The sequence below is a fragment of the Bos grunniens genome, chromosome 16 (genome assembly GCF_055505025.1).
Source record: "Bos grunniens cultivar Pamir isolate PY7600 chromosome 16, Bosgru_T2T1.0, whole genome shotgun sequence".
In the NCBI taxonomy this organism is placed as follows: Eukaryota; Metazoa; Chordata; class Mammalia; order Artiodactyla; family Bovidae; genus Bos; species Bos grunniens.
Window position 1 is genome coordinate 26584431 of NC_141180.1, and position 27999 is coordinate 26612429.

General features: G+C 45.6%; 2 protein-coding genes, 1 long non-coding RNA gene and 2 pseudogenes across 5 annotated transcripts; all 5 read left to right on the plus strand.

Annotated features, from left to right (window-relative positions):
* Positions 1-7767: 7767 nt before the first annotated feature.
* Positions 7768-10161, plus strand: LOC147356381 (uncharacterized). The gene is made up of 2 exons (XR_015143237.1): positions 7768-9032; positions 9484-10161. It is a non-coding gene; the product is annotated as an uncharacterized LOC147356381 (long non-coding RNA).
* A 3802-nt stretch (positions 10162-13963) lies between these two features.
* On the plus strand, positions 13964-18667 carry LOC147356382 (PRAME family member 12 pseudogene; annotated as a pseudogene). The gene is made up of 2 exons (XR_015142724.1): positions 13964-14157; positions 14869-18667. The product of XR_015142724.1 is annotated as a PRAME family member 12 pseudogene (transcript).
* On the plus strand, positions 17062-18667 carry LOC147356383 (PRAME family member 12 pseudogene; annotated as a pseudogene). Its single transcript, XR_015142723.1, has one exon. The product of XR_015142723.1 is annotated as a PRAME family member 12 pseudogene (transcript).
* Positions 18668-19981: 1314 nt separating this feature from the next.
* On the plus strand, positions 19982-22907 carry LOC147356384 (PRAME family member 15-like). The gene is made up of 3 exons (XM_086342458.1): positions 19982-20322; positions 20794-21366; positions 22194-22907. The coding sequence occupies exons 1-3, from the start codon at positions 20036-20038 to the stop codon at positions 22765-22767; spliced, it is 1434 nt and encodes a 477-aa protein (XP_086198584.1). The 5' UTR covers positions 19982-20035; the 3' UTR covers positions 22768-22907.
* A 2102-nt stretch (positions 22908-25009) lies between these two features.
* On the plus strand, positions 25010-27935 carry LOC147356385 (PRAME family member 15-like). Its single transcript, XM_086342459.1, has 3 exons — positions 25010-25350; positions 25822-26394; positions 27222-27935. Exons 1-3 carry the CDS (start codon positions 25064-25066, stop codon positions 27793-27795), a joined length of 1434 nt encoding a protein of 477 aa, XP_086198585.1. The 5' UTR covers positions 25010-25063; the 3' UTR covers positions 27796-27935.
* The last annotated feature ends 64 nt before the right edge of the window (positions 27936-27999 follow it).

The following is a 27999-nucleotide window of genomic DNA, read 5'->3' on the forward strand; positions in this document are numbered from 1 at the left end:
CATAGATAAATCCAGAGAGGCAGCCAGAGATCTAATAGCTTTCCACTTGATATTTAAAATGTCTCTTTGACTCTTCCCTCCACCCACCTTGTCTTGAAATTCCAATTTGCCCAAGGCTGAGGTCTCAGGCAAAGTATTTCAAGGACATGGCAAAGGTTGCATGCTCTGCTAAGTCGCTTCATTTATCTCCAGCTGTTTGTGACCCCAAGGACTACAGCCTGCTAGGCTCCTTTGTCCATGGGATCCTCTGGCAAGAGTACTGGAGTGGGCCACCATGCCCTCCTCCAAGGGATCTTGCCAAGGGATCTTGCCAACCCAAGGATTAAACCCATATCTGTTGTATCTCTTGTGTCTCTTGCATTGGCAGAAAGATTCTCTCCCTTTAGCCCCATCTAGAAAGCGCAGGTCGGAGAAGGCAATGGCTCCCCACTCCAGTACTCTTGCCTGGAAAATCCCGTGGACAGAGGAGCCTGGTGGGCTGCAGTCCATGGGGTCGCTGGGAGTCGGACATGATGGAGCGACTTCACTTTCACTTTTCCCTTTCATGCATTGGAGAAGGAAATGGCAACCCACTCCAGTGTTCTTGCCTGGAGAATCCCGGGGACGGGGGAGCCTGGTGGGCTGCCATCTCTGGGGTCGTACAGAATCGGACATGACTGAAGCGACTTAGCAGCAGCAGCAGCAGCAGAAAGCCCAGGTAAAGTTTAACTTCAAGTTTTTGTTTTTTTTTTTCCTAGGCAGGCCTTTTTAATGACTAGCTGTTTTAAATTGCATATGCTAGAAGAACTGATTTTGCTGTTTCAAAGGAAATAAGAATCATTTTAACCAGTTTTCTCCAGAGTCTAAAGAATATCATGGCCATCCTGTGTCAAAAAAAGTTATCTTTCCTTTTTGTAGTCATAGTTTTTTTTTTTTTTCTTTTTTTAAAAATTTTATTTTATTTTTAAACTTTACATAATTGTATTAGTTTTGCCAAATATCAAAATGAATCCACCACAGGTATACATGTGTTCCCCATCCTGAACCCTCCTCCCTCCTCCCTCCCCATACCATCCCTCTGGGTCCTCCCAGTGCACTAGCCCCAAGCATCCAGTATTGTGCATCGAACCTGGACTGGCATCTCGTTTCATACATGATATTTTACATGTTTCAATGCCCTTCTCCCAAATCTTCCCACCCTCTCCCTCTCCCACAGAGTCCATAAGACTGTTCTATACATCAGTGTCTCTTTTGCTGTCTCGTACACCGGGTTATTGTTACCATCTTTCTAAATTCCTTATATATGCGTTAGTATACTGTATTGGTGTTTTTCCTTCTGGCTTACTTCACTCTGTATAATAGGCTCCAGTTTCATCCACCTCATTAGAACTGATTCAAATGTATTCTTTTTAATGGCTGAGTAATACTCCATTGTGTATATGTACCACAGCTTTCTTATCCATTCATCTGCTAATGGGCATCTAGGTTGCTTCCATGTCCTGGCTATTATAAACAGTGCTGTGATGAACATTGGGATACACGTGTCTTTTTCAATTCTGGTTTCCTCGGTGCGTATGCCCGGTAGTGGGACTGCTGGGTCATATGGAAGTTCTAATTCCAGTTTTTTAAGGAATTTCCACACTGTTCTCCATAGTGGCTGTACTAGTTTGCATTCCCACCAACAGTGTTAAGAGGGTTCCCTTTTCTCCACACCCTCTCCAGCATCTATTGCTTGTAGACTTTTGGATAGCAGCCATTCTGACTGGTGTGAAATGGTACCTCATTATGGTTTTGATTTGCATTTCTCTGATAATGAGTGATGTTGAGCATCTTTTCATGTGTTTCTTATCCATCTGTATGTCTTCTCTGGAGAAATGTCTGTTTATTTCTTTGGCCCATTTTTTGATTGGGTCGTTTATTTTTCTGGAATTGAGCTGCAGGAGTTGCTTGTATATTTTTGAGATTAGTTGTTTGTCAGTTGCTTCATTTGCTATTATTTTCTCCCATTCTGAAGGCTGTCTTTTCACCCTGCTTATAGTTTCCTTTGTTGTGCAGAAGCTTTTAAGTTTAATTAGGTCCCATTTGTTTATTTTTGCTTTTATTTCCAATATTCTGGGAGGTGGGTCATAGAGGATCCTGCTGTGATGTATGTCGGAGAGTGTTTTGCCTATGTTCTCCTCTAGGAGTTTTATAGTTTCTGGTCTTACGTTGCGATCTTTAATCCATTTTGAGTTTATTTTTGTGTGTGGTGTTAGAAAGTGCTCTAGTTTCATTCTTTTACAAGCGGTTGACCAGTTTTCCCAGCACCACTTGTTAAAGAGATTATCTTTAATCCATTGTATATTCTTGCCTCCTTTGTCAAAGATAAGGTGTCCATAGGTGTGTGGGTTTATCTCTGGGCTTTCTATTTTGTTCCATTGATCTATATTTCTGTCTTTGTGCCAGTACCATACTGTCTTGATGACTGTGGCTTTGTAGTAGAGCCTGAAGCCAGGCAGGTTGATTCCTCCAGTTCCATTCTTATTTCTCAAGATTGCTTTGGCTATTCAAGGTTTTTTGTATTTCCATACAAATTGTGAAATTATTTGTTCTAGTTCTGTGAAGAATACTGTTGGTAGCTTGATAGGGATTGCATTGAATCTATAAATTGCTTTGGGTAGTATACTCATTTTCACTATACTGATTCTTCCAATCCATGAACATGGTATATTTCTCCATCTATTAGTGTCCTCTTTGATTTCTTTCACCAGTGTTTTATAGTTTTCTATATATAGGTCTTTAGTTTCTTTAGGTAGATATATTCCTAAGTATTTTATTCTTTTCATTGCAATGGTGAATGGAATTGTTTCCTTAATTTTTCTTTCTGTTTTCTCATTATTAGTGTATAGGAATGCAAGGGATTTCTGTGTGTTGATTTTATATCCTGCAACTTTACTATAGTCATTGATTAGCTCTAGTAATTTTCTGGTGGAGTCTTTAGGGTTTTCTATGTAGAGGATCATGTCATCTGCAAATAGTGAGAGTTTTACTTCTTCTTTTCCAATTTGGATTCCTTTTATTTCTTTTTCTGCTCTGATTGCTGTGGCCAAAACTTCCAAAACTATGTTGAATAGTAGTGGTGAAAGTGGGCACCCTTGTCTTGTTCCTGACTTTAGAGGAAATGCTTTCAATTTTTCACCATTGAGGATAATGTTTGCTGTGGGTTTGTCATAGATAGCTTTTATTATGTTGAGGTATGTTCCTTCTATTCCTGCTTTCTGGAGAGTTTTTATCATAAATGGGTGTTGAATTTTGTCAAAGGCTTTCTCTGCATCTATTGAGATAATCATATGGTTTTTATCCTTCAATTTGTTAATGTGGTGTATTACATTGATTGATTTGCGGATATTGAAGAATCCTTGCATCCCTGGGATAAAGCCCACTTGGTCATGGTGTATGATCTTTTTAATGTGTTGTTGGATTCTGATTGCTAGAATTTTGTTAAGGATTTTTGCATCTATGTTCATCAGTGATATTGGCCTGTAGTTTTCTTTTTTTGTGGCATCTTTGTCAGGTTTTGGTATTAGGGTGATGGTGGCCTCATAGAATGAGTTTGGAAGTTTACCTTCCTCTGCAATTTTTTGGAAGAGTTTGAGCAGGATAGGTGTTAGCTCTTCTCTAAATTTTTGGTAGAATTCAGCTGTGAAGCCGTCTGGACCTGGGCTTTTGTTTGCTGGAAGATTTTTGATTACAGTTTCAATTTCCGTGCTTGTGATGGGTCTGTTAAGATTTTCTATTTCTTCCTGGTCCAGTTTTAGAAAGTTGTACTTTTCTAAGAATTTGTCCATTTCTTCCTCGTTGTCCGTTTTATTGGCATATAATTGTTGAGAGTAGTCTCTTATGATCCTTTGTATTTCTGTGTTGTCTGTTGTGATCTCTCCATTTTTGTTTCTAATTTTATTGATTTGATTTTTCTCCCTTTGTTTCTTGATGAGTCTGGCTAATGGTTTGTCAATTTTATTTACCCTTTCAAAGAACCAGCTTTTGGTTTTGTTGATTTTTGCTATGGTCTCTTTTGTTTCTTTTGCATTTATTTCTGCTCTAATTTTTAAGATTTCTTTCCTTCTACTAACCCTGGGGTTCTTCATTTCTTCCTTTTCTAGTTGCTTTAGGTATAGAGTTAGGTTATTTATTTGACTTTTTTCTTGTTTCTTGAGGTGTGCCTGTATTGCTATGAACTTTCCCCTTAGGACTGCTTTTACCGTGTCCCACAGGTTTTGGGTTGTTGTGTTTTCATTTTCATTCGTTTCTATGCAAATTTTGATTTCTTTCTTGATTTCTTCTGTGATTTGTTGGTTATTCAGCAGTGTGTTGTTCAGCCTCCATATGTTGGAATTTTTAATATTTTTTCTCCTGTAATTGAGGTCTAATCTTACTGCATTGTGGTCAGAAAAGATGCTTGGAATGATTTCTATTTTTTTGAATTTACCAAGGCTAGATTTATGGCCCAGGATGTGATCTATCCTGGAAAAGGTTCCATGTGCGCTTGAGAAAAAGGTGAAATTCATTGTTTTGGGATGAAATGTCCTATAGATATCAACTAGGTCTAACTGGTCTATTGTATCGTTTAAAGTTTGTGTTTCCTTGTTAATTTTCTGTTTAGTTGATCTATCCATAGGTGTGAGTGGGGTATTAAAGTCTCCCACTATTATTGTGTTATTGTTAATTTCTCCTTTCATACTTGTTAGCATTTGTCTTACATACTGCGGTGCTCCTGTGTTGGGTGCATATATATTTATAATTGTTATATCTTCTTCTTGGATTGATCCTTTGATCATTATGTAGTGACCTTCTTTGTCTCTTTTCACAGCCTTTGTTTTAAAGTCTGTTTTATCTGATATGAGTATTGCTACTCCTGCTTTCTTTTGGTCCCTATTTGCATGGAAAATCTTTTTCCAGCCCTTCACTTTCAGTCTGTATGTGTCCCCTGTTTTGAGGTGGGTCTCCTGTAGACAACATATGTAGGGGTCTTGTTTTTGTATCCATTCAGCCAGTCTTTGTCTTTTGGTTGGGGGCATTCAACCCATTTACGTTTAAGGTAATTACTGATAAGTATGATCCCGTTGCCATTTACTTTATTGTTTGGGGTTCGAATTTATACACCGTTTTTGTGTTTCCTGTCTAGAGAATATCCTTTAGTATTTGTTGGAGAGCTGGTTTGGTGGTGCAGAATTCTCTCAGCTTTTGCTTGTCTGAAAAGCTTTTGATTTCTCCTTCATACTTGAATGAAATCCTTGCTGGGTACAATAATCTGGGCTGTAGGTTATTTTCTTTCATCATTTTAAGTATGTCTTGCCATTCCCTCCTGGCTTGAAGAGTTTCTATTGAAAGATCAGCTGTTATCCTTATGGGAATTCCCTTGTGTGTTATTTGTTGTTTTTCCCTTGCTGCTTTTAATATTTGTTCTTTGTGTTTGATCTTTGTTAATTTGATTAATATGTGTCTTGGGGTGTTTCGCCTTGGGTTTATCCTGTTTGGGACTCTCTGGGTTTCTTGGACTTGGGTGATTATTTCCTTCCCCATTTTAGGGAAGTTTTCAACTATTATCTCCTCAAGTATTTTCTCATGGTCTTTCTTTTTGTCTTCTTCTTCTGGGACCCCTATGATTCGAATGTTGTAGCATTTAATATTGTCCTGGAGGTCTCTGAGATTGTCCTCATTTCTTTTAATTCGTTTTTCTTTTATCCTCTCTGATTCATTTATTTCTACCATTCTATCTTCTAATTCACTAATCCTATCTTCTGCCTCTGTTATTCTACTATTTGTTGCCTCCAGAGTGTTTTTAATTTCATTTATTGCATTATTCATTATATATTGACTCTTTTTTATTTCTTCTAGGTCCTTGTTAAACCTTTCTTGCATCTTCTCAATCCTTGTCTCCAGGCTATTTATCTGTGATTCCATTTTAGTTTCAAGATTTTGGATCAATTTCACTATCATTATTCGGAATTCTTTATCAGGTAGATTCCCTATCTCTTCCTCTTTTGTTTGGTTTGGTGGGCATTTATCCTGTTCCTTTATCTGCTGGGTATTCCTCTGTCTCTTCATCTTGTTTAAATTGCTGAGTTTGGGGTGTCCTTTCTGTATTCTGGCAGTTTGTGGAGTTCTCTTTATTGTGGCTTTTCCTTGCTGTGTGTGGGTTTGTACAGGTGGCTTGTCAAGGTTTCCTGGTTAGGGAAGCTTGTGTCGGTGTTCTGGTGGGTGGAGCTGTATTTCTTCTCTCTTCTTTCGAAGAGTTGGGTTGCTTTTCTGGGTGCCTGATGTCCTCTGCCGGCATTCAGAAGTTGCTTTGTGGAATTTACTCGACGTTTAAATGCTCTTTTGATGAATTTGTGGGGGAGAAAGTGTTCTCCCCATCCTACTCCTCTGCCATCTTGGCTCCTCCCCCTGTAGTCATAGTTTTACAGCTAAAATACAGACCCAATAGCGCTCAAATTGACTGTGATAATAGGGGCAGATAGAAACTTGCTAGAGTGGGGGAAACTAAGCTCCCCACCTTCCCAGAGAGATAGGGGAAGTTAAAAGGGACTAGCTGATGGAGAGAGAGACAGGGAGAGATGGGGGGGTAGGTGGCAACTGGACAAAGAAAGGAAAGAGAAAGGGTAGTTAGGGTTGTGGGCCAGCTCAAGGGAGAGTCAACTTCAGAAAATGAAGACTTGATCACCTGAAGTATAATTTTGCCATTGTAACATGGACAATGGTCCTTACAAATTGCATAATTCTTTTTCTAATTTTAACTTCTCTTCAGATGATTTTAAGTTAGATTCATGTATGCTAAAGTAGGCAGAGAGGAGGACCTAACCTCTCACCCAGCGCAGTACATTCTCCAACCAACAGACATGAGTTTGCGCAAGCTCTGGGAGATGGTGAAGGACAGGGAAGCCTGGTGTGCTGCAGTCTATGCGATTGCAAAGGGCAATACACAACTGAGCAACTGAATAACAACATCTTATCTATAGTGCTAGAAGACTTGCACTCACAGGAGGCAGTCACTCACAGTCAGGGCAGTGTCCAGGCAGGTTAGAAGCAAGGTCAGAGGCCTGCTCTGCTCTGTCTCTGAAGGCCAAGCAAGGCTAATTATTTAATTTCCCTAACACATGCATGCAAAGGTTATTTATATACACGGGAGAATATGGTGAAAGGAATCCTCCCCAAAGTGACCAAGAGGAAGAACACCCTTCAGTGAGTCTTCACTTTGGTGGCCAGTGGTATACAAGAATAGCTTGTGCACCAAATAAATGTGGTAGAAGAGAGGCATGGATAATTCTTGAATATGGAGAAAGGGTCTCCCTTTATTTGTGAGCTTAAACTTCAAACGAATCTTTGTGTGATGCAGCTCAAAGTGGAAGTCATCCTGAACGTGGTAGAACATTCAACACCAATAAGGGCTTCTGTATTTAGTGCAGGCAAGGTGTTGGCATTTATGAAGAGAAAAACAAAATTTTATTTCTGTGCCTAATGGTGTCACTTTGATCAGAATCTGTGTTGAACATAGCTAAGTTTGAGGAAGCAGTAGTGATCTAAATACACCTGGAAACAGGGCAGTGAAAATAAGATGTAGCTTCTATCACCCCTGGAAAATGACTAGGGAAATTCGCTATCTGTAAAATGTCATCAGTGATGAGAAGGTGGGGAGATTTGGGAGAATAGCATTGAAACATGTATAATATCATGTATGAAACGAGTCGCCAGTCCAGGTTCGATGCACGGTACTGGATGCTTGGGGCTGGTGCACTGGGATGACCCAGAGGGAGGGTAGGGGAGGGAGGAGGGAGGAGGGTTCAGGATGGGGAATGCGGGTATACCTGTGGCGGATTCATTTCGATATTTGGCAAAACTAATACAATATTGTAAAGTTTAAAAATAAAATAAAATTTAAAAAAATGTCATCAGTGAGATAAATAAATAAACAAATCTCACCTGGCAGCAGCTGCCTCTGGATGGCAAGGTTATTTGGGACTGCCCCAAGTTTATTTCTTCTCTGACTCCAAGTTCCCAAAGAGCCTGCAGTGCTGACCCTCAGTGCCTCTCAGTTTTGGAAAGGTCTGATAGAAGGACTCATCCTCTCTCTCTCCTGGCATTTTTAGGCTTACTTTCTTCATGCAGTGTGTTGTGGTGATGCCAGGATTCTGGGGAAAAAAGCACCATCTAAGGTGACAGTGTTTCCAGAATCAGTCTGACTCACTCCTTTACTTTCTCAATATCACCAGGAATAACATTTCTAATTTCTGTCTTTTCAAAAAAAAAAGAACAGAAAGAAAGAAACCTTTATTTTAGATTGTTGTCATCATTAGTGCATCCCTTATGAATTCCCAGCTTCAAACTGTATACACACACTTTTATTTTTCAGGGTGATTTTGACCTGTCAACCTTGAGAGAACACTTGGCTTAAGGGTGGAAAACCAATCACATCCCCAAAGCTCTTCCCTTGCTGCCTGAATAGGTTCACAACCTCCTATGTTTTCTACATAACACCTGAGTGACAAGTTGATACAGGAATGGGTATTTTTTTTCTCCTTTGGGAACAACATCATTGTGTTTATGAAGCTGTTTTAATTCAGGGATTTTTTGATAATTTTGATTTGACCAAAGATCCCAAACAATGATATTTTCAACTTTCGCTTTTTCTTGTCCAATGGCAGGACCAATAATCACTTTCTTATTTGACTCAAATATAGTCTGTATTGGTAGAATTGGTATTAGTATTTGTGAAGTGAATCCTTGAATCAGTCCTTGATTACTCAGTCATCCCATCATTCTTTGCTGCCTGAATGTATATCTGATCCAATCAACTAACCTAGAGAAAAATGAAGATCCATTGGGACCTCAGTAATCTAATCAGGTGCCCATTACTGATTGGCTTAGCAGTGAGATGGAGGGATGATGGGAATAGAAAGGCCTATTAGAAGTTTCAAGCTCTGGAGAAGAGGATCAGACTTTTCTAGCTCTAGAGACACCAGCTGGGTTCTCCACAGAGTCTGAGGTCTGAGCATCCCACCAGCCACATCAGAGCAGTAAGTTATCACCTTCAGATAAGGACACCCTTTTTCTTACTTATGGTTAGCTAATCTTGAAGGGAGGCATGTATCTCTGGATGGTAGGGAGGGTTTTCAAAAGATTGTTTCTTTCTAATTAATATATTTCAGGTTTTGGTTTTGCCTCTCATTGTAGTTTTGCCTGAATCTGAAACATTTTAATTTGTGTTTTAGTTGATAACATTTTACAGTCAAAGCTCCTCTAAAAAATAAAGCTTAAGAAGAAAAAAAAATTGGGAAAAAGCCAGGCAAGAATGCTTACTTATAAAAGATTTGAGTTCCCTAAGGTCAGGGTTCCTAAGCTGTGAAGTAAACCCGATATAAGAACACCATCATGTGGGGGTCTCTGTAGTTCCCATGAAAGGATCATAGCTTAAATGAGGTTCATTCTGTTCACTGAGCTATAATAATAAAGGTTTTTTTTTTTAAGCCACGCTGTGGGGCATGAGGGATCTTAGTTTCCTGACCCTTGTCATGGCAAAGGGGCTTCAGTAACTCAGTGAAGGTAGGACACAGTCTGCGCAGGACCACCCAAGACAGGTGGGTCATGGTGAAGAATTCTGTGAAAACATGGACCACTGGAAAAGGAAATGGCAAACCACTGCAGTATTCCTGCCTAGAGAACACCATGGATAGTATGAAAAGGTAAAAAGATATGACACTGTAAGATGGGCCCCCCAGGTGAGAAGGTGTCCGATATGCTGCTGGTGAAGAGTAGAGGGCCATCACTAATTCATCCAGAAGGAATGAAGTGGCAGGGCAAAAGTAGAAATGACCCTCAGCTGTGGATAAGTCTGGTAGTGAAAGTAAAGTCCAATGCTGGAAAAAAAAAAAATGCATAGGAACCTTGAATGTTAGGTCCATGAATTAAGGTAAATTGGATGTGGTCAAGCAGGAGATGGCAAGATTGAACATGGACATTCTAGGAATCTGTGAACTGAAATGGATGGGAATGGGTGAATTTAATTCAGATGACCATTGTATCTACTACCATGGGCAGGAATCCCTTAAAAGAAGTGGAGTAGCCCTCATAGTCAACAAAAGAGTCTGAAATGCAGTGCTTGGGTGCAATCTCAAAAGCAACAGAATAAACTTGAAATGATTCTTATGCAAATCATTCAATAGCACAGTAATTCAAGTCTGTGCCCCAACCATAATGCCAAAGAAGGTGATGTTGATCAGTTCTATGAAGACATACAATACCTTCTGGAACTAACATCAAAAAAGTTGTCCTCTTCATCACAGGGGATTAAAATGAAAAGTAGGAAGTCAAGAGACACCTGGGACAATAGGCAAGTTTGACCTTGAAGTGCAAAATGAAAGACAAAGGCTAATATAGTTTTAAGAGAACAAGCTGGTCATAGCAAATACCTTTATCCAACATTCCAAGACATGACTCTACACATGGAAATTACCAGAGAATCAATACCAAAATCAGACTTATTATGCTATTTGCAGTCAGAGATTGAGTAGCTCTATACAGTCAGTAAAAAACAAGGCCTGGAGCTGACAGTGGCTCAGATCATGAACTCCGTGTTATTAAATTCAGGATTAAATTGAAGAAAGTAGGAAAAGCCACTAGACCACTTAGGTATGACCTAAATCAAATTCCTTATGATTATACAGTGGAGGTGAAGAATAGATTCAAAGGATTAGATCTGGTAGACAGAGTGCCTGAAGAACTATGGACAGAGGTTATAACATTGTATGGGAGGAAACTAAAATCATCCCTAAGAAAAAGAAATGCAAGAAAGCAAAGTGATTGTCTGAAGAGCCTTTATAAATAGCTGAAGAAAGAAGAGAAGTGAAGGGTAAGGGAGAAAGGGAAAGATATACTCAACTGAATACAGAGTTATAGAGAAGAGCAAGGAGAGATAAGAAGACTTTCTTAAAGGGAAATGCAAAGAAATAGAGGAAAACAATAGAATGGGAGAGACTAGATATCTCTTCAAGAAAATTGGAGATATCAAGAAAACATTTCATTCAAAGATGGCCACAAGAAATGACAGAAACAGTATGGACCTAAGAGAAGCTGAAGACATTAAAAAGAGATGGCAAGAATGCATGGAAGAAGTATACATTAAAAAGTCTTAATGACCTGGATAATCATGATGGTATGATCACTCACCTAGAGCCAGACATCCTGGAGTGTGAAATCAAGTGGGCCTTAGAAAGCATTACTATGGACAAAGCTAGTGGTTTGAGGTGAATGGATTTTAAATAGCTCAGTTGGAGCTATTTAAAATCCTAAAATATGATGCTGTTAAAGTGCTGCACTCAATATGTCAGCAAACTTAAAAAAACTCAACAGTGACCATAGGGCTGGAAAAGATCAGTTCATTCCAATCCCAAATAAGGCAATGCCATGGGTGCTGGCATTGTGAGTTGTACTATTTAATCCCTCTGCATGGTGTGAGTACTACCGCACATTGTACTCACTTCACATACTAGCAACGTTATGCTCAAAATCTTTCAATCTAGCCTTCAGCAGTACTGAGCCAAGAAGTTGCAGATATTCAAGCTGGGTTTAAAACAGGCAGAAGAACCAGAGATCAAATTGCCAACATTCTTTGGATCAGGTTGAAAGCAAGGGCGTTCCAAAAGAACATTTACTTTTTCTTGACCACACTAAAACCTTTGACTGTGTGGATCACAAAAAATTGTGGAAAAATCTTAAAGGGATGGAAGTACCAGAAACCCTATCTGTCTCTTGAGAAACCTGTATGGGGGTCAAGAACTAGAAATGGAAAAATTGACTGGTTCCAAACTGGGAAAGAATTAAGACAAGACCATATATGGTCACCCTGCTTATTTACCTTCTATGCAGAGTACATCACAGGAAAAGCTGGACTGGATGAGTCACAAGCTAGAATCAAGATTGTCAGGACAAGTATCAAGAAACTGAGATATGGAGATGATATACAGAAAGTGAAGAGGAACTAAAGAAACTCCAGATGGTGGTGAAAGAGAAGAGTGAAAAAGGTGACTTGCATCTCAACATTAAAAAAACTAGTTCCTGGAATCCAATCCCATCACTTCATGACAAACAGAATGGGAAAAAGTGGAAGTGGTGACAGATTTTATTTTCTTGGACTTCCAAATCCTTACAGATGGTGACTGCAGCCATGAAATTAAAAGGTGTTTGCTCCTTGGAAGGAATGCTATGACAAATCTAGACAGCATATTAAAAAGCAGAGACACCATTTTACCAGCAAAGATGCACATAGTCAAAGCTACGGTTTTTCCCATAGTCATGTATTGATGTGAGAGTTGGACCTTATGGAAGGCTCATTGCTGAAGAACTGATGCTTTTGAACTGTGGTATTGGAGAGACTCTTGAGAGTCCCTTAGACTGCAAGGAGATCCAACCAGTCAATCCTAAAGGAAATCAGTCCTGAATATTCATTGGAAGGACTGATGTCGAAGCTGAAATTCCAATACTTTGGCCACCTGATGTGAAGAGCTGACTCATTTGAAAAGACCCTGATGCTGGGAAAGATTGAAGATGGGAGGAGAAGGGGATGACAGAGGATGAGATGGTTGGATGGCATCACCCACTCAATGGACATGAGTTGAGAAATCTCAGGGAGTTGGTGATGGACAGGGAGGCCTGGCGTGCTGCAGTCCATGGGGTCACAAAGTGTGGGACATGACTGAGCGACTAAACTGAATTGAACTGAAGTTGAGAGTGACTCCTCTGAGCCATTCTCCTTTTTAAAAAAAAATTTATTTTCCTGATTTTTGGTTGCCTTGTTCTTCACTGCTGCGCAGGCCTTTCTCTAGTTGTGGTGAGAGGGAGCTACTCTTCCTTGTGGTGCCCAGGCTTCTCATTGTGGCTTCTCTTGTAGAGCACAGGCTCAGTAGTTGTGACTCCTGGGCTCAGTTGCCCTGGAGCATGTAGTATCGTCCTGGATCAAAAATCAAGGCAGTGTCTCCTGAATCTGCAGGGGGATTCTTTACTCTGAGTCACTAGGGGAGCCTTCTTTTACTATCTTAATATCACCTTGAATAACATCTTTAAATTTCTCTGTTTCCAAAAAGTAAGAGAATCTTTAATTTTACATTGTTGTTTATCATTCACATGGTCCCTTTAGAAACGCCCAACTCCAACCTGTCCAGACCCACTCTTACTTCTGAGAAGTGTCATGACCTGTCCACCTTCAGAGAAGATGTGGCTTAAGGCTGGAAAACCAACCATATCCTGGACAGCTCTTCCTTGCTGCCTGAACACGCTGACAGTCTCCTGTGTTTCCTACATAACACCTGAGTGACAAGCTGATACATGGATGAGTGCATTTTGTTTTATTTGGGAACAACATCACCATTTTCATGAAGCCATTTTATTTTATTTTATTATTATTTATTTATTTTACTTTACAATATTGTATTGGTTTTGCCAAGAGAGTATGGTACTGGCACAAAGACAGAAATATAGATCAATGGAACAAAATAGAAAGCCCAGAGATAAACCCACACACCTATGAACACCTTATCTTTGACAAAGGAGGCAAGAATATACAGTGGAGAAAAGACAATCTCTTTAACAAGTGGTGCTGGGAAAACTGGTCAACCACTTGTAAAAGAATGAAACTAGAACACTTTCTAACACCATACACAAAAGAAGCTATTTTAATTCCGGGATATTTTGCTAATTTTGACTTCACCAAAATTCCCCCAATAATGATACTTTGAACTTTTGTTTCTTTTTGTATTCAATGTTAGCAACCAACAATCCTTTCTTGTCTGACTCCCAAGAGTTTACCTGTTCATATTGGTAAAATTCAGTCAATGTTTAGGAAGTGAATAGGTCCTTGATTACCCAGATACCTGATCATTTTCTCCTTCCTGAATGTATATAAGATGCAATGAACTAACCTACAGAAAAAATGAAGATCCAGTCAAGACCAATACAGTGGGAGCTCTATAATCTAATCAGATGTCCCTCTCTGATTGGGTTAGTAGTGGGACATAGAGATGATGGGAATAGAATGGCCCTTAAAAGCCTCATGCACTGGAGAAGAGGTGTAGACTTTTCTGGTTCTGACACGAGCTAGGTTCTCCACAGAGTTTGAGGTCTGAATGCTCCACCAGCCACAGCAGAGCAGTAAGTTACCACCCTCAGATAAGGATGTCCTTTTCTTACTTATGGCTAGCTAATGTTGAAGGGAGGCATGTGTCTCTGGATGGTAGGCAGGGTTTTCAAAAAGAATCATTTCTCTCCTATGAACACATTTCAGGTTTTGGTTTTGCCTCTCAGGGTAGTTTTGCCTGAATCTCAAACACTGTGAGTTGTGATTTAGCTGGTATCACTTTAAATGTCTATACCAAGCAGATATTTTTGGTGAAATATATCAGTTTGGAATTTTATTTCATGAAATTTAAAATACATATTAGTATACAAATGGCATTCATCTTAGGAATAACTGACAGTGGAGGCTGTGTGGATCCACATGACTCTCCTCTTCCCATAGTGATGGTCAGAATATTTCCCCCATATAAAGATGGAGTCAGTTTTCTTGCACTGTAGTATGCATTCATTTCTAGGTGCAAATGAGTAAGAAAAGCAGTAGATGGACCCAAATGGGCTAGTGGTTGCCTTTGCCTCCTCAGTACTAGTAAAATGTATATTCAAAATACAGAAAGAGTCATCACTTTGTCTCCACTGAGCCCTGCCTAGTGTAATATGGCTAAGTGCCTCTCTTGTTCTACTGCTAGATAGATGACCTTGGCCCTGAGTGGATTCCTTGGAAGAGTAGGGAGACATTCTAATGTGTGCTTCTGCATTGTCTAAAATTGATCCCTTGCTCCCTGGCAGCTTCAACAGGAGTCATTTTGGAGCAGAGTCAGGATGAGTGTCCAGACCCCACCCAGACTCGTTGATCTGGCGGGAAGGCACCTCAAGTCATTGAGGGCCAATGACTTGGACTTTTCTACTCTGGAGAGTCTGCCCATGGAGCTCTCCCCACCACTCTTCCTGGAATCCTTCCTTGGAAGACTTGTTGAGACCCTGAAAGCCATGGTGCAAACCTGGCCCTTTGTCCACCTGCCTCTGGGGCCCTGATTGACCTGCCTCATGTGGGGCCCCTACAAGCTGTGCTGGAAGCACTTGATGTTCTGCTTGCCCAGAAGGTTCGATCCAGGTGAGTCTGATTCCGGGTAATCTGGTAAAATCCTGGGTGTCTCAGGGGAGACACCTGGGGTGAAGTAACGACATCTTCAGAGGGTTCTGAAGATAGCAATGAAGAAGCCTTGGCTCACTAAGGGAAATGTTTTCTGAAAGCATAAGAGTGCCTTCAAAGAAGAGGATCCTGAAAGAATATTCCGCAACTCTTCCCAGTCATGGTTAGAGTTACTAGAAGTGCAGAATCAGAAAGGATAAGAGGGGAAAGGGAGATGGAGGAAAGTAAGGCAGAGAGGGAAGAAGGCAAGGCAGCTGGTGATGTCAGGAATGTGACAACACAGGTGGGCAGTCTTCTGTCAATTTGTGAGGCTTTTTTTTTTTTTGTACCCTGTGTACCTTTTAATGCATCCTCATCAATCTCCTTCTCCCAGGAGGTGCAAACTGTCGGTGCTAGATTTACAAAACACAAGCCAGAACTTTTGGAGCTTGTGGTCTGGAGCCAGCAGTTATGGGTGCTCAGGTTCACGAATGGCACCAGGGACTGAGCCCAGGTCAACAACAAAGTTGCACTTGGCTCCATTGAAGGTTTTTATAAACCTTTGCCTGAAGGAAAAGACCCTGGACAACTTCCTCACCTACTTCCTTGGGTGGGTGGAACAGAGAAAATCTTCCATCCACCTGTGTTGTAAGAAGCTGAAGATTATTTCAATGCCAATGGACAATATTGTGAAGGACCTGAGCATGGTGCAGCTGGACTGTATCCAGGAGGTGCAAGTGAGTTGCACCTGGAATCTGTCCACCCTGGCCACACTGGCTCCTTTCCTGGGTGAGATGTGTAATTTGCAGAGATTCGTTCTCCTCCCCATCCAGGTGTCTGCCTTCAAGAAGCAGGAAGAGCACCACATTGTGCAAATTACCTCTCAGTTTCTGAGGCTGGACCACCTCCGGGATCTCCATCTGGAGTCTCCCTCCTTCCTTGAAGGCTGCCTGGACCAGATGCTCAGGTGAGTGTGCACCACTGGCTGGGTTACATTGAACATAACATTAGATGTCAAAAGCACAGACTCCTCTGTTGCTCTTTCCTAGAGTGTGGTGATCCCGAACCACACAAATCAAAATAGGAGGTTAAAGTGGTCTACTGGCTCTTGTGAGACACCCTGCTTGGAAGGTATGGAGTAATGACTGGGATGCTTGCATCCCAGAGTTTGCAATTTCCTCCTACCTTGAAGGTGTCTATGTCAAAATGGTAAAAATAGGGTAATTAGAAATGACATTGAAGTTAGGAAACTACATCAGATCAGAGCATGCTCTGATGCTCCCAAGGTTTGTGCACATAGTGAATCTGTTCTAAATTCTCTCTGTGTAAAAGGATGTATTGTGCTCTGGATAAGTTAATCCATATATAGAAGAATGGTTCTGGAGAGTATGTTAATTGAGCTGAGAGAAAAGGATCATAAACACTGATAGAAAGCTTGCATACCATGGAGAAATGTCAGTGAGCCCTTTAGACTGGCATCACTGGGATCTTATGTAAGTTGGTTCCTTATGTATGTCTCGCTACAGCATCACCTGGCCAGATAGGATCTGGAGCTCCACACTGGCGTGAACAAAGCCTTACCTTAAACTATTTTGAGATCTCATCTCCCCACACTAATATATTCAGTGATTTCCATACTTGATGCAGACACTTTATGGATCTTTTCATAGAATGTTCTAGTGATTCCATGATCATCATTTACATTCAGAGGGAAGTGGGAAATGTTGTAATCTTCTTGATAGATGAGGACAGAGTGTCTTTCTGGTACTATGAAGTGACTCAGTTCAACAGTGAGGTTGACAAGGCTCAGACTAGAATGAGACTGGCACATCAGTGTATTAATCCTCAAAATGGATGAACAGACAACGCTTAGCCCTATAGAAACCATTTGTTTATCAACTGTATGCAATTCGCACCCCAGTTCCCAAGAGCAAATTGCTTGGTTTCTCCCCAGGTGCCTGAGGTCCCCCTTGGACAGCCTGTCAATAACCAAGTGCCGGCTTACAGAATCAGACTTGACCCACGTGTCCCAGAGCCCAGACATCAGTCAGCTCAAGAGCCTGGATCTCAGCGGTGTCCCCATGACTGACTTTCGGCCTGAGCTCCTCCAAGTTCTGCTGGAGAAAGTCGCAGCCACCCTCCAGGAAGTGGACTTGGACGAGTGTGGGATCACGGACTCATAGCTGGAGGCCTTCCTGCCTGCCCTGAGCCGCTGCTCCCAGCTCAGGGCCGTCAGCTTGTGTGGGAACCTCCTGTCCACGGCCGTCATGGAGAAGCTGCTGCGACACACCGCTGTGCTGCCCTGTTTAAGGCAAGAGCGTTATCCCGCCCCTCAGGAGAGTTACAGACCTCAGGGTGTTCTCCTGGAAGCGAGACTTGCCCGGCTTCGGGCTCAGCTGTTGGAGATTCTCAGAGACTTGGGACATCCCAGGATCATCTGGATAAGCCTCAGCCCCTGTCCTCGCTGTGGGGAGGATGTATGCCATCACATGGAGCCCATTGTATACAGCTGTCCTGCCCCTGCCTAGGGGGTGGCCTGTATCAGAAGCTTTCTTCTGTGCACCTTGCAACTGAAATCTAGAACTGGGGGACATCATGAAGGCAACACAGACCCAGGGTTTCGGACATCTGTTCAATGCGAATGGGAAAAGGAACCGTGTTAGTAGGGTGGCAGAGGGCCGTGGCGGTGGCGAAAGATGGCAGGGGGGAATTATAGAGTCTGGGAGGGGATGGGACATTCATGTACACGTGTTTTTAGCATCTGATATGAACCCGCGTGGGTCCACGTGGGAGACCCACGTGTTAGAGTTACTCCCGGGGAGAAAGTTGTCAAGAAATTGTTGGGAAATCGCGTGTGACACCCCTCATTTGTGGAATCCGAAAGGAAATGACCCCAATGAACTTACTTGCAGAAACGGAAGGACTCACGACTTAGAATATGAACTCCTGGTTTGTGTGTGTGTGTGGGGTGGGCGGGGGGAGGAGCGGGGCATGGGTGTGTGGGAGGGATGGTTGGGCCTTGAGGGAAGTCGTGTACACACCACTGTGTTTGGACTGGATAACCACCGGGAACCTATCCTATCGCTCATGGAGCTCTGCTCAAAGTTGTGCCGGCCCGGATTGGAGGGCTGATCTGGGGAGAATGGGTACGTGGGTTATCTATACTGAATCCCTTGGCCCTTCACCTGAAACTATGGCAACCCTGTTAAGTGGCTACGTCCCAACACAGAATGCTTTCGCTGTTAAACAAACAAATTTTTGAAGCAGAGAACTTGTCGAGAATAAGAAGATGCTCCAGGTTACCAAAGAGGAAGGAAATCTAAAATGAGAGTGGATACATGCACAGATATCACTTATTGATGATGTGGTATAGCAAGAAAATTATAGGACCTTAAGAAGCAAATCTACACCAAAAAAATTAATCAAATGAAATAAAGAAAGACCCGTGGAAAATCTACTGCTGTCCTCCCTGACGTATTACTCTGTGTTCAGTTCAGGCCTCGATGATCTCAGGTCACGTACTCAAAAAGAGAAAAACAGCACCGTGCTGTCCATGGTACAAAACCTGACTATTCTCAGAGTTTCTTTATTCTGTGTGGAACATCTCCTTTGTGTGTGTGTGTGTGTGTGTGTGTGTGTGTGTGTGTGTGCGTGTGCGTGTGTGTATGTGTGTGCATGGGAGGGCGGGGGCATGCACTAGGGCAAGTGAGGGCATGCTGGCGTGTGGGCGTGTCCTGGCTTAGTCACTCAGTCATGTCCGACTCTTTGGAACCCCACGGACTCTAGCCCACCAGGCTCCTCTGTGCATGGAATTCCCCAGGCACGGACACTGCAGTGGGTTGCCATTCCCTTGTCCGGGGGATCTTCCCAACCCAGGGATGGAACCCAGGTCTCCGGCATGGCAGGCAGATGCTTTACCAGCTGAGCCACAAGGGAAGCACGACTGTCTATATCTCAGTTCTCATGGTAGAATTCAGTCAGCGTTTGCGAAGTGAATGGTGAGTGCAGAAAGGATCCTGCATTACCCGGCCGCCCCATCAACCTCTGCTCCCTGAATCGACTGATAGAAGTGAAGATCCAAGCGGGATCAATCCAATGAGAGCTCTATAGACTGATCAGGTGCCCGTTTCTGATTGGCTTCGCAGTGGGCCAGAGGGATGATGGGAATACAAAGTCCTTTTCTGGCTCTGGAGTCACAGCTGGGTTCTCCGCAGTGTCGACGTCTGAGCGCCCTGCAAGCCACAGCAGAGCAGTAAGTGACTAGCCTCCGATGAGGACGTCCTTTCCTTGCTTAAGGTAAGCGAGCTAATGGTGAAGGGTAGCGTGTGCCTCTGGATGGCAAGGAGAGTTTTCAATAAAATCATTTCTTTCCCAAGAACGCATTTCAGGGTCTGATTTGGCCTCTCAAGGTAGTTTTACCTGAATCTCATCACATTTTCATCAGTGATGTAGCTGGAATCATTTTAAATGTCTTTAGGGAGCAGACGTCATTCATGAAACACATCGGTTTGGAATTTGCCTTCTTTGCAGGGTGTTTAAAATGCATATCGAGCACACAGTCGGCATTCGTGTTTGGCTCCTCGGTACGAGTGAGACGCGTGTTCCAAGCGGGCAGAGAGATAGCACTTTGTCCCCCACTGGGCCCTGTCTAGTGTTCCTACGGCTACGAGCCTCACTTGCACCCCCGCTAGCGCAGTGCCCTTGGCCCTGAGTGGCTTGCATGGAAGGGAAGGGAGACCGTGTAAGGTGTGCTCCTGCATTGTCTAAAACGGATCCCTTGATCTCTGGCAGCTTCCACAGGAGTCGTCTTGGAGCAGAGTCAGGATGAGTGCCCCGACCCCACCCAGACTCCTTGACCTGGCGGGAAGGCACTTGCTGAGGGCCGAAGACCTGGACGTTTCTACTCTGGAGAGTCTGCCCACGGAGCTCTTCCCGCCCCTCTTCCTGGAAGCCTTTGACGGATATCGGACTGAGACCCTCAAAGCCATGGTGCAAACCTGGCCCTTTGTCCGCCTGCCTCTGGGGGCCCTGATTGACCTGCCTCATGTGGGGCCCCTACAAGCCGTGCTGGAAGCACTGGATGTTCTGCTTGCCCAGAAGGTTCGATCCAGGTGAGTCGGTCATGGGAACCTGGTCAAATCCTGGCAGTGCCAAGGAAGACGGCTGGGCTGAGAGAACGTAGATGGAACGGGATAGATCAGAGGGTTCTCAAGAGAGCAACGAAGAAGCCTTGGTTGGCTATGAGAAATACCTTCTGGTAGCGGAAGGGTGGCTTAAATGAAGGGGAGCCTTCTAGAATATCCGCTCCCCCCACCCAATCACGCTTGGACTTACTAGAGTGGACAGTCAGGCAGGAAAAGAGGGCAAAGGGGGGTGGAGGAAAGTGAGGCAGAGAAGGAAGAGGGCAAGGCAGCTGGTGACCTCAGGAAGATTAAGTTACAGCACAGGTAGGCAGTGTGTTTTCCCAATGGGAGGCTGTGGTTTTGTGTTTTTTTTTTTTTCGGTTTCTGTTTGTTTGTTTGTTTCTGACGGTGTGGATCGTACTACATCATTACCAATCTCCTTCTTCCTTCTTCTCCCAGGAGGTGCAAACTGCGGGTGCTAGATTTACGAAAGACGGGCCAGAACTTCTGGAGCATGTGGTCTGGAGCCAGCAGTTATGGGTGCTCAGGCTCACGGATGGCAGCAGTGGCTGAGCCCAGGTCAATGACGAGGCAGCCCTCGACTCCACTGAAGGTTTTTCTAGACCTGTGCCTGAAGAAAAGGACCCTGGACAACTTCCTCACCTACTTCCTTCGGTGGGTGGAGCAGAGAAAGTCTTCCATCCACCTATGTTGCAAGAAGCTGAAGATCGTCTCCATGCCAATGGACAAGATCGTGACGGTCCTGAGCATGGTGCAGCTGGACTGTATCCAGGAGGTGCAAGTGAGTTGCACCTGGAGTCTGTCCACCCTGGCCACACTCGCCCCTTTCCTGGGTGAGATGAGTAACTTGCAGAGACTCCATCTCTCCCACGTCCACGTGTCTGCCTTCAAGAAGCAGGAGCACGATCACGTTGTGCAAATCACCTCCCAGTTCCGGAGGCTGGGCCACCTCCGGGACCTCCATCTGGAGTCTCCTTCCTTCCTTGAAGGCTGCCTGGACCAGATGCTCAGGTGAGTGTGGTAACCTTAAACGCAACATTAGAACGTCCAAAGGACCGTCTCTCACGGTGCTCTGTCCTGGGGTGTGGTGTCCCACAACCCCGCAAGTCAAGGGAGGGGGTGAAGCTGATCGAGTGGGGCCCGTGAGGTGGTAGGGAGTATTATCTGGGGGTGTTGGCCTCCCAGAGTCGGTAATTTCCTCCTAACTCGGAGGCACCTATGTTATCATGGTAAACATAGGGAAGCGAACAGGACGCTGAAGTGGGGAAACGACATCAGATCAGAGCATCCCTGAAGAGAAGCTCTGTGCTCCCCAGGTCGGTGCCCTCAGTGAACCCTGTTGTAAAGGCCCTGTCTGTAAGAGATGGTGTGGTGCTCTACAGTTGGTTCCTGAGGCACGTCTCCCTAGCGCCTGGCCTGGCCAGAGATGTAGGATCTGGGGCTCCACCTGGGGCTGAAGGAAGCCTTACCCGAAACCATTTTTCGATCTCCTTCTCACGCTAATATTCAACAATGTCCACACTTGATGGAGGTGCTCTATGGCTCTCCTCACAGCATGTTCTTGCGATGCCATGATCTTCACTCGTCCTCAGAAGGAAGTGGAGCACGTGGTACTCCGCTCCATAGATGAGGAGAGAGTGTCTTTGAGACACTGTGCAGGGATTCGGTGCCACAGTGAGGCTGAGAGCCCTCAGACTAGAATGAGACGGGGCAAATCGGCATGTTGACCCTCAGTGGATGGTCAGACTCATATCAGTCTTTGTAGCAACCTTTTGTCTATCAGCTGTATGCAACCTGGCACCCGGTTCCCAAGAACTAATTGCTTGGTTTCTCCCCAGGTGCCTGAGGTCCCCCTTGGACAGCCTGTCACTAACCAAGTGCCGGCTTACAGAATCAGACTTGACCCACGTGTCCCAGAGCCCAGACATCAGTCAGCTCAAGAGCCTGGATCTCAGCGGTGTCCCCATGACTGACTTTCGGCCTGAGCTCCTCCAAGTTCTGCTGGAGAAAGTCGCAGCCACCCTCCAGGAAGTGGACTTGGACGCGTGTGGGATCACGGACTCCCAGCTGGAGGCCTTCCTGCCTGCCCTGAGCCGCTGCTCCCAGCTCAGGGCCGTCAGCCTGTGTGGGAACCTCCTGTCCACGGCCGTCATGGAGAAGCTGCTGCGACACACCGCTGTGCTGCCCTGTTTAAGGCAAGAGCGTTATCCCGCCCCTCAGGAGACTTACAGACCTCGGGGTGTTCTCCTGGAAGCGAGACTTGCCCGGCTTCGGGCTCAGCTGTTGGAGATTCTCAGAGACTTGGGACGTCCCAGGATCATCTGGATAAGCCTCAGCCCCTGTCCTCGCTGTGGGGAGGATGTATGCCATCACATGGAGCCCATTGTATACAGCTGTCCTGCCCCTGCCTAGGGGGTGGCCTGTATCAGAAGCTTTCTTCTGTGCACCTTGCAACTGAAATCTAGAACTGGGGGACATCATGAAGGCAACACAGACCCAGGGTTTCGGACATCTGTTCAACGCGAATGGGAAAAGGAACCGTGTTAGTAGGGTGGCAGAGGGCCGTGGCGGTGGCGCAAGATGGCAGGGGGGAATTATAGAGTCTGGGAGGGGATGGGACATTCATGTACACGTGTTTTTAGCATCTGATATGAACCCGCGTGGGTCCACGTGGGAGACCCACGTGTTAGAGTTACTCCCGGGGAGAAAGTTGTCAAGAAATTGTTGGGAAATCGCGTGTGACACCCCTCATTTGTGGAATCCGAAAGGAAATGACCCCAATGAACTTACTTGCAGAAACGGAAGGACTCACGACTTAGAATATGAACTCCTGGTTTGTGTGTGTGTGTGGGGTGGGCGGGGGGAGGAGCGGGGCGTGGGTGTGTGGGAGGGATGGTTGGGCCTTGAGGGAAGTCGTGTACACACCACTGTGTTTGGACTGGATAACCACCGGGAACCTATCCTATCGCTCATGGAGCTCTGCTCAAAGTTGTGCCGGCCCGGATTGGAGGGCTGATCTGGGGAGAATGGGTACGTGGGTTATCTGTACTGAATCCCTTGGCCCTTCACCTGAAACTATGGCAACCCTGTTAAGTGGCTACGTCCCAACACAGAATGCTTTCGCTGTTAAACAAACAAGTTTTTGAAGCAGAGAACTTGTCAAGAATAAGAAGATGCTCCAGGTTACCAAAGAGGAAGGAAATCTAAAATGAGAGTGGATACATGCACAGATATCACTTATTGATGATGTGGTATAGCAAGAAAATTATAGGACCTTAAGAAGCAAATCTACACCAAAAAAATTAATCAAATGAAATAAAGAAAGACCCGTGGAAAATCTACTGCTGTCCTCCCTGACGTATTACTCTGTGTTCAGTTCAGGCCTCGATGATCTCAGGTCACTTACTCAAAAAGAGAAAAACAGCACCGTGCTGTCCATGGTACAAAACCTGACTATTCTCAGAGTTTCTTTATTCTGTGTGGAACATCTCCTTTGTGTGTGTGTGTGTGTGTGTGTGTGTGTGTGTGTGTGTGCGTGTGCGTGTGTGTATGTGTGTGCATGGGAGGGCGGGGGCATGCACTAGGGCAAGTGAGGGCATGCTGGCGTGTGGGCGTGTCCTGGCTTAGTCACTCAGTCATGTCCGACTCTTTGGAACCCCACGGACTCTAGCCCACCAGGCTCCTCTGTGCATGGAATTCCCCAGGCACGGACACTGCAGTGGGTTGCCATTCCCTTGTCCGGGGGATCTTCCCAACCCAGGGATGGAACCCAGGTCTCCGGCATGGCAGGCAGATGCTTTACCAGCTGAGCCACAAGGGAAGCACGACTGTCTATATCTCAGTTCTCATGGTAGAATTCAGTCAGCGTTTGCGAAGTGAATGGTGAGTGCAGAAAGGATCCTGCATTACCCGGCCGCCCCATCAACCTCTGCTCCCTGAATCGACTGATAGAAGTGAAGATCCAAGCGGGATCAATCCAATGAGAGCTCTATAGACTGATCAGGTGCCCGTTTCTGATTGGCTTCGCAGTGGGCCAGAGGGATGATGGGAATACAAAGTCCTTTTCTGGCTCTGGAGTCACAGCTGGGTTCTCCGCAGTGTCGACGTCTGAGCGCCCTGCAAGCCACAGCAGAGCAGTAAGTGACTAGCCTCCGATGAGGACGTCCTTTCCTTGCTTAAGGTAAGCGAGCTAATGGTGAAGGGTAGCGTGTGCCTCTGGATGGCAAGGAGAGTTTTCAATAAAATCATTTCTTTCCCAAGAACGCATTTCAGGGTCTGATTTGGCCTCTCAAGGTAGTTTTACCTGAATCTCATCACATTTTCATCAGTGATGTAGCTGGAATCATTTTAAATGTCTTTAGGGAGCAGACGTCATTCATGAAACACATCGGTTTGGAATTTGCCTTCTTTGCAGGGTGTTTAAAATGCATATCGAGCACACAGTCGGCATTCGTGTTTGGCTCCTCGGTACGAGTGAGACGCGTGTTCCAAGCGGGCAGAGAGATAGCACTTTGTCCCCCACTGGGCCCTGTCTAGTGTTCCTACGGCTACGAGCCTCACTTGCACCCCCGCTAGCGCAGTGCCCTTGGCCCTGAGTGGCTTGCATGGAAGGGAAGGGAGACCGTGTAAGGTGTGCTCCTGCATTGTCTAAAACGGATCCCTTGATCTCTGGCAGCTTCCACAGGAGTCGTCTTGGAGCAGAGTCAGGATGAGTGCCCCGACCCCACCCAGACTCCTTGACCTGGCGGGAAGGCACTTGCTGAGGGCCGAAGACCTGGACGTTTCTACTCTGGAGAGTCTGCCCACGGAGCTCTTCCCGCCCCTCTTCCTGGAAGCCTTTGACGGATATCGGACTGAGACCCTCAAAGCCATGGTGCAAACCTGGCCCTTTGTCCGCCTGCCTCTGGGGGCCCTGATTGACCTGCCTCATGTGGGGCCCCTACAAGCCGTGCTGGAAGCACTGGATGTTCTGCTTGCCCAGAAGGTTCGATCCAGGTGAGTCGGTCATGGGAACCTGGTCAAATCCTGGCAGTGCCAAGGAAGACGGCTGGGCTGAGAGAACGTAGATGGAACGGGATAGATCAGAGGGTTCTCAAGAGAGCAACGAAGAAGCCTTGGTTGGCTATGAGAAATACCTTCTGGTAGCGGAAGGGTGGCTTAAATGAAGGGGAGCCTTCTAGAATATCCGCTCCCCCCACCCAATCACGCTTGGACTTACTAGAGTGGACAATCAGGCAGGAAAAGAGGGCAAAGGGGGGTGGAGGAAAGTGAGGCAGAGAAGGAAGAGGGCAAGGCAGCTGGTGACCTCAGGAAGATTAAGTTACAGCACAGGTAGGCAGTGTGTTTTCCCAATGGGAGGCTGTGGTTTTGTGTTTTTTTTTTTTTCGGTTTCTGTTTGTTTGTTTGTTTCTGACGGTGTGGATCGTACTACATCATTACCAATCTCCTTCTTCCTTCTTCTCCCAGGAGGTGCAAACTGCGGGTGCTAGATTTACGAAAGACGGGCCAGAACTTCTGGAGCATGTGGTCTGGAGCCAGCAGTTATGGGTGCTCAGGCTCACGGATGGCAGCAGTGGCTGAGCCCAGGTCAATGACGAGGCAGCCCTCGACTCCACTGAAGGTTTTTCTAGACCTGTGCCTGAAGAAAAGGACCCTGGACAACTTCCTCACCTACTTCCTTCGGTGGGTGGAGCAGAGAAAGTCTTCCATCCACCTATGTTGCAAGAAGCTGAAGATCGTCTCCATGCCAATGGACAAGATCGTGACGGTCCTGAGCATGGTGCAGCTGGACTGTATCCAGGAGGTGCAAGTGAGTTGCACCTGGAGTCTGTCCACCCTGGCCACACTCGCCCCTTTCCTGGGTGAGATGAGTAACTTGCAGAGACTCCATCTCTCCCATGTCCACGTGTCTGCCTTCAAGAAGCAGGAGCACGATCACGTTGTGCAAATCACCTCCCAGTTCCGGAGGCTGGGCCACCTCCGGGACCTCCATCTGGAGTCTCCTTCCTTCCTTGAAGGCTGCCTGGACCAGATGCTCAGGTGAGTGTGGTAACCTTAAACGCAACATTAGAACGTCCAAAGGACCGTCTCTCACGGTGCTCTGTCCTGGGGTGTGGTGTCCCACAACCCCGCAAGTCAAGGGAGGGGGTGAAGCTGATCGAGTGGGGCCCGTGAGGTGGTAGGGAGTATTATCTGGGGGTGTTGGCCTCCCAGAGTCGGTAATTTCCTCCTAACTCGGAGGCACCTATGTTATCATGGTAAACATAGGGAAGCGAACAGGACGCTGAAGTGGGGAAACGACATCAGATCAGAGCATCCCTGAAGAGAAGCTCTGTGCTCCCCAGGTCGGTGCCCTCAGTGAACCCTGTTGTAAAGGCCCTGTCTGTAAGAGATGGTGTGGTGCTCTACAGTTGGTTCCTGAGGCACGTCTCCCTAGCGCCTGGCCTGGCCAGAGATGTAGGATCTGGGGCTCCACCTGGGGCTGAAGGAAGCCTTACCCGAAACCATTTTTCGATCTCCTTCTCACGCTAATATTCAACAATGTCCACCCTTGATGGAGGTGCTCTATGGCTCTCCTCACAGCATGTTCTTGCGATGCCATGATCTTCACTCGTCCTCAGAAGGAAGTGGAGCACGTGGTACTCCGCTCCATAGATGAGGAGAGAGTGTCTTTGAGACACTGTGCAGGGATTCGGTGCCACAGTGAGGCTGAGAGCCCTCAGACTAGAATGAGACGGGGCAAATCGGCATGTTGACCCTCAGTGGATGGTCAGACTCATATCAGTCTTTGTAGCAACCTTTTGTCTATCAGCTGTATGCAACCTGGCACCCGGTTCCCAAGAACTAATTGCTTGGTTTCTCCCCAGGTGCCTGAGGTCCCCCTTGGACAGCCTGTCACTAACCAAGTGCCGGCTTACAGAATCAGACTTGACCCACGTGTCCCAGAGCCCAGACATCAGTCAGCTCAAGAGCCTGGATCTCAGCGGTGTCCCCATGACTGACTTTCGGCCTGAGCTCCTCCAAGTTCTGCTGGAGAAAGTCGCAGCCACCCTCCAGGAAGTGGACTTGGACGCGTGTGGGATCACGGACTCCCAGCTGGAGGCCTTCCTGCCTGCCCTGAGCCGCTGCTCCCAGCTCAGGGCCGTCAGCCTGTGTGGGAACCTCCTGTCCACGGCCGTCATGGAGAAGCTGCTGCGACACACCGCTGTGCTGCCCTGTTTAAGGCAAGAGCGTTATCCCGCCCCTCAGGAGACTTACAGACCTCGGGGTGTTCTCCTGGAAGCGAGACTTGCCCGGCTTCGGGCTCAGCTGTTGGAGATTCTCAGAGACTTGGGACGTCCCAGGATCATCTGGATAAGCCTCAGCCCCTGTCCTCGCTGTGGGGAGGATGTATGCCATCACATGGAGCCCATTGTATACAGCTGTCCTGCCCCTGCCTAGGGGGTGGCCTGTATCAGAAGCTTTCTTCTGTGCACCTTGCAACTGAAATCTAGAACTGGGGGACATCATGAAGGCAACACAGACCCAGGGTTTCGGACATCTGTTCAACGCGAATGGGAAAAGGAACCGTGTTAGTAGGGTGGCAGAGGGCCGTGGCGGTGGCGCAAGATGGCAGGGGGGAATTATAGAGTCTGGGAGGGGATG

What these genes read in the sequence shown, in the direction of transcription:
- LOC147356385 (XM_086342459.1), top strand. Translation starts at nt 25,064, where the DNA reads ATGAGTGCCCCGACCCCACCCAGACTCCTTGACCTGGCGGGAAGGCAC. An exon ending in GCCCAGAAGGTTCGATCCAG is followed by an intron (nt 25,351 to 25,821) that starts GTGAGTCGGTCA and finishes TTCTTCTCCCAG; the next exon opens with GAGGTGCAAACTGCGGGTGC. An exon ending in TGCCTGGACCAGATGCTCAG is followed by an intron (nt 26,395 to 27,221) that starts GTGAGTGTGGTA and finishes GTTTCTCCCCAG; the next exon opens with GTGCCTGAGGTCCCCCTTGG.
- LOC147356384 (XM_086342458.1), top strand. Translation starts at nt 20,036, where the DNA reads ATGAGTGCCCCGACCCCACCCAGACTCCTTGACCTGGCGGGAAGGCAC. An exon ending in GCCCAGAAGGTTCGATCCAG is followed by an intron (nt 20,323 to 20,793) that starts GTGAGTCGGTCA and finishes TTCTTCTCCCAG; the next exon opens with GAGGTGCAAACTGCGGGTGC. An exon ending in TGCCTGGACCAGATGCTCAG is followed by an intron (nt 21,367 to 22,193) that starts GTGAGTGTGGTA and finishes GTTTCTCCCCAG; the next exon opens with GTGCCTGAGGTCCCCCTTGG.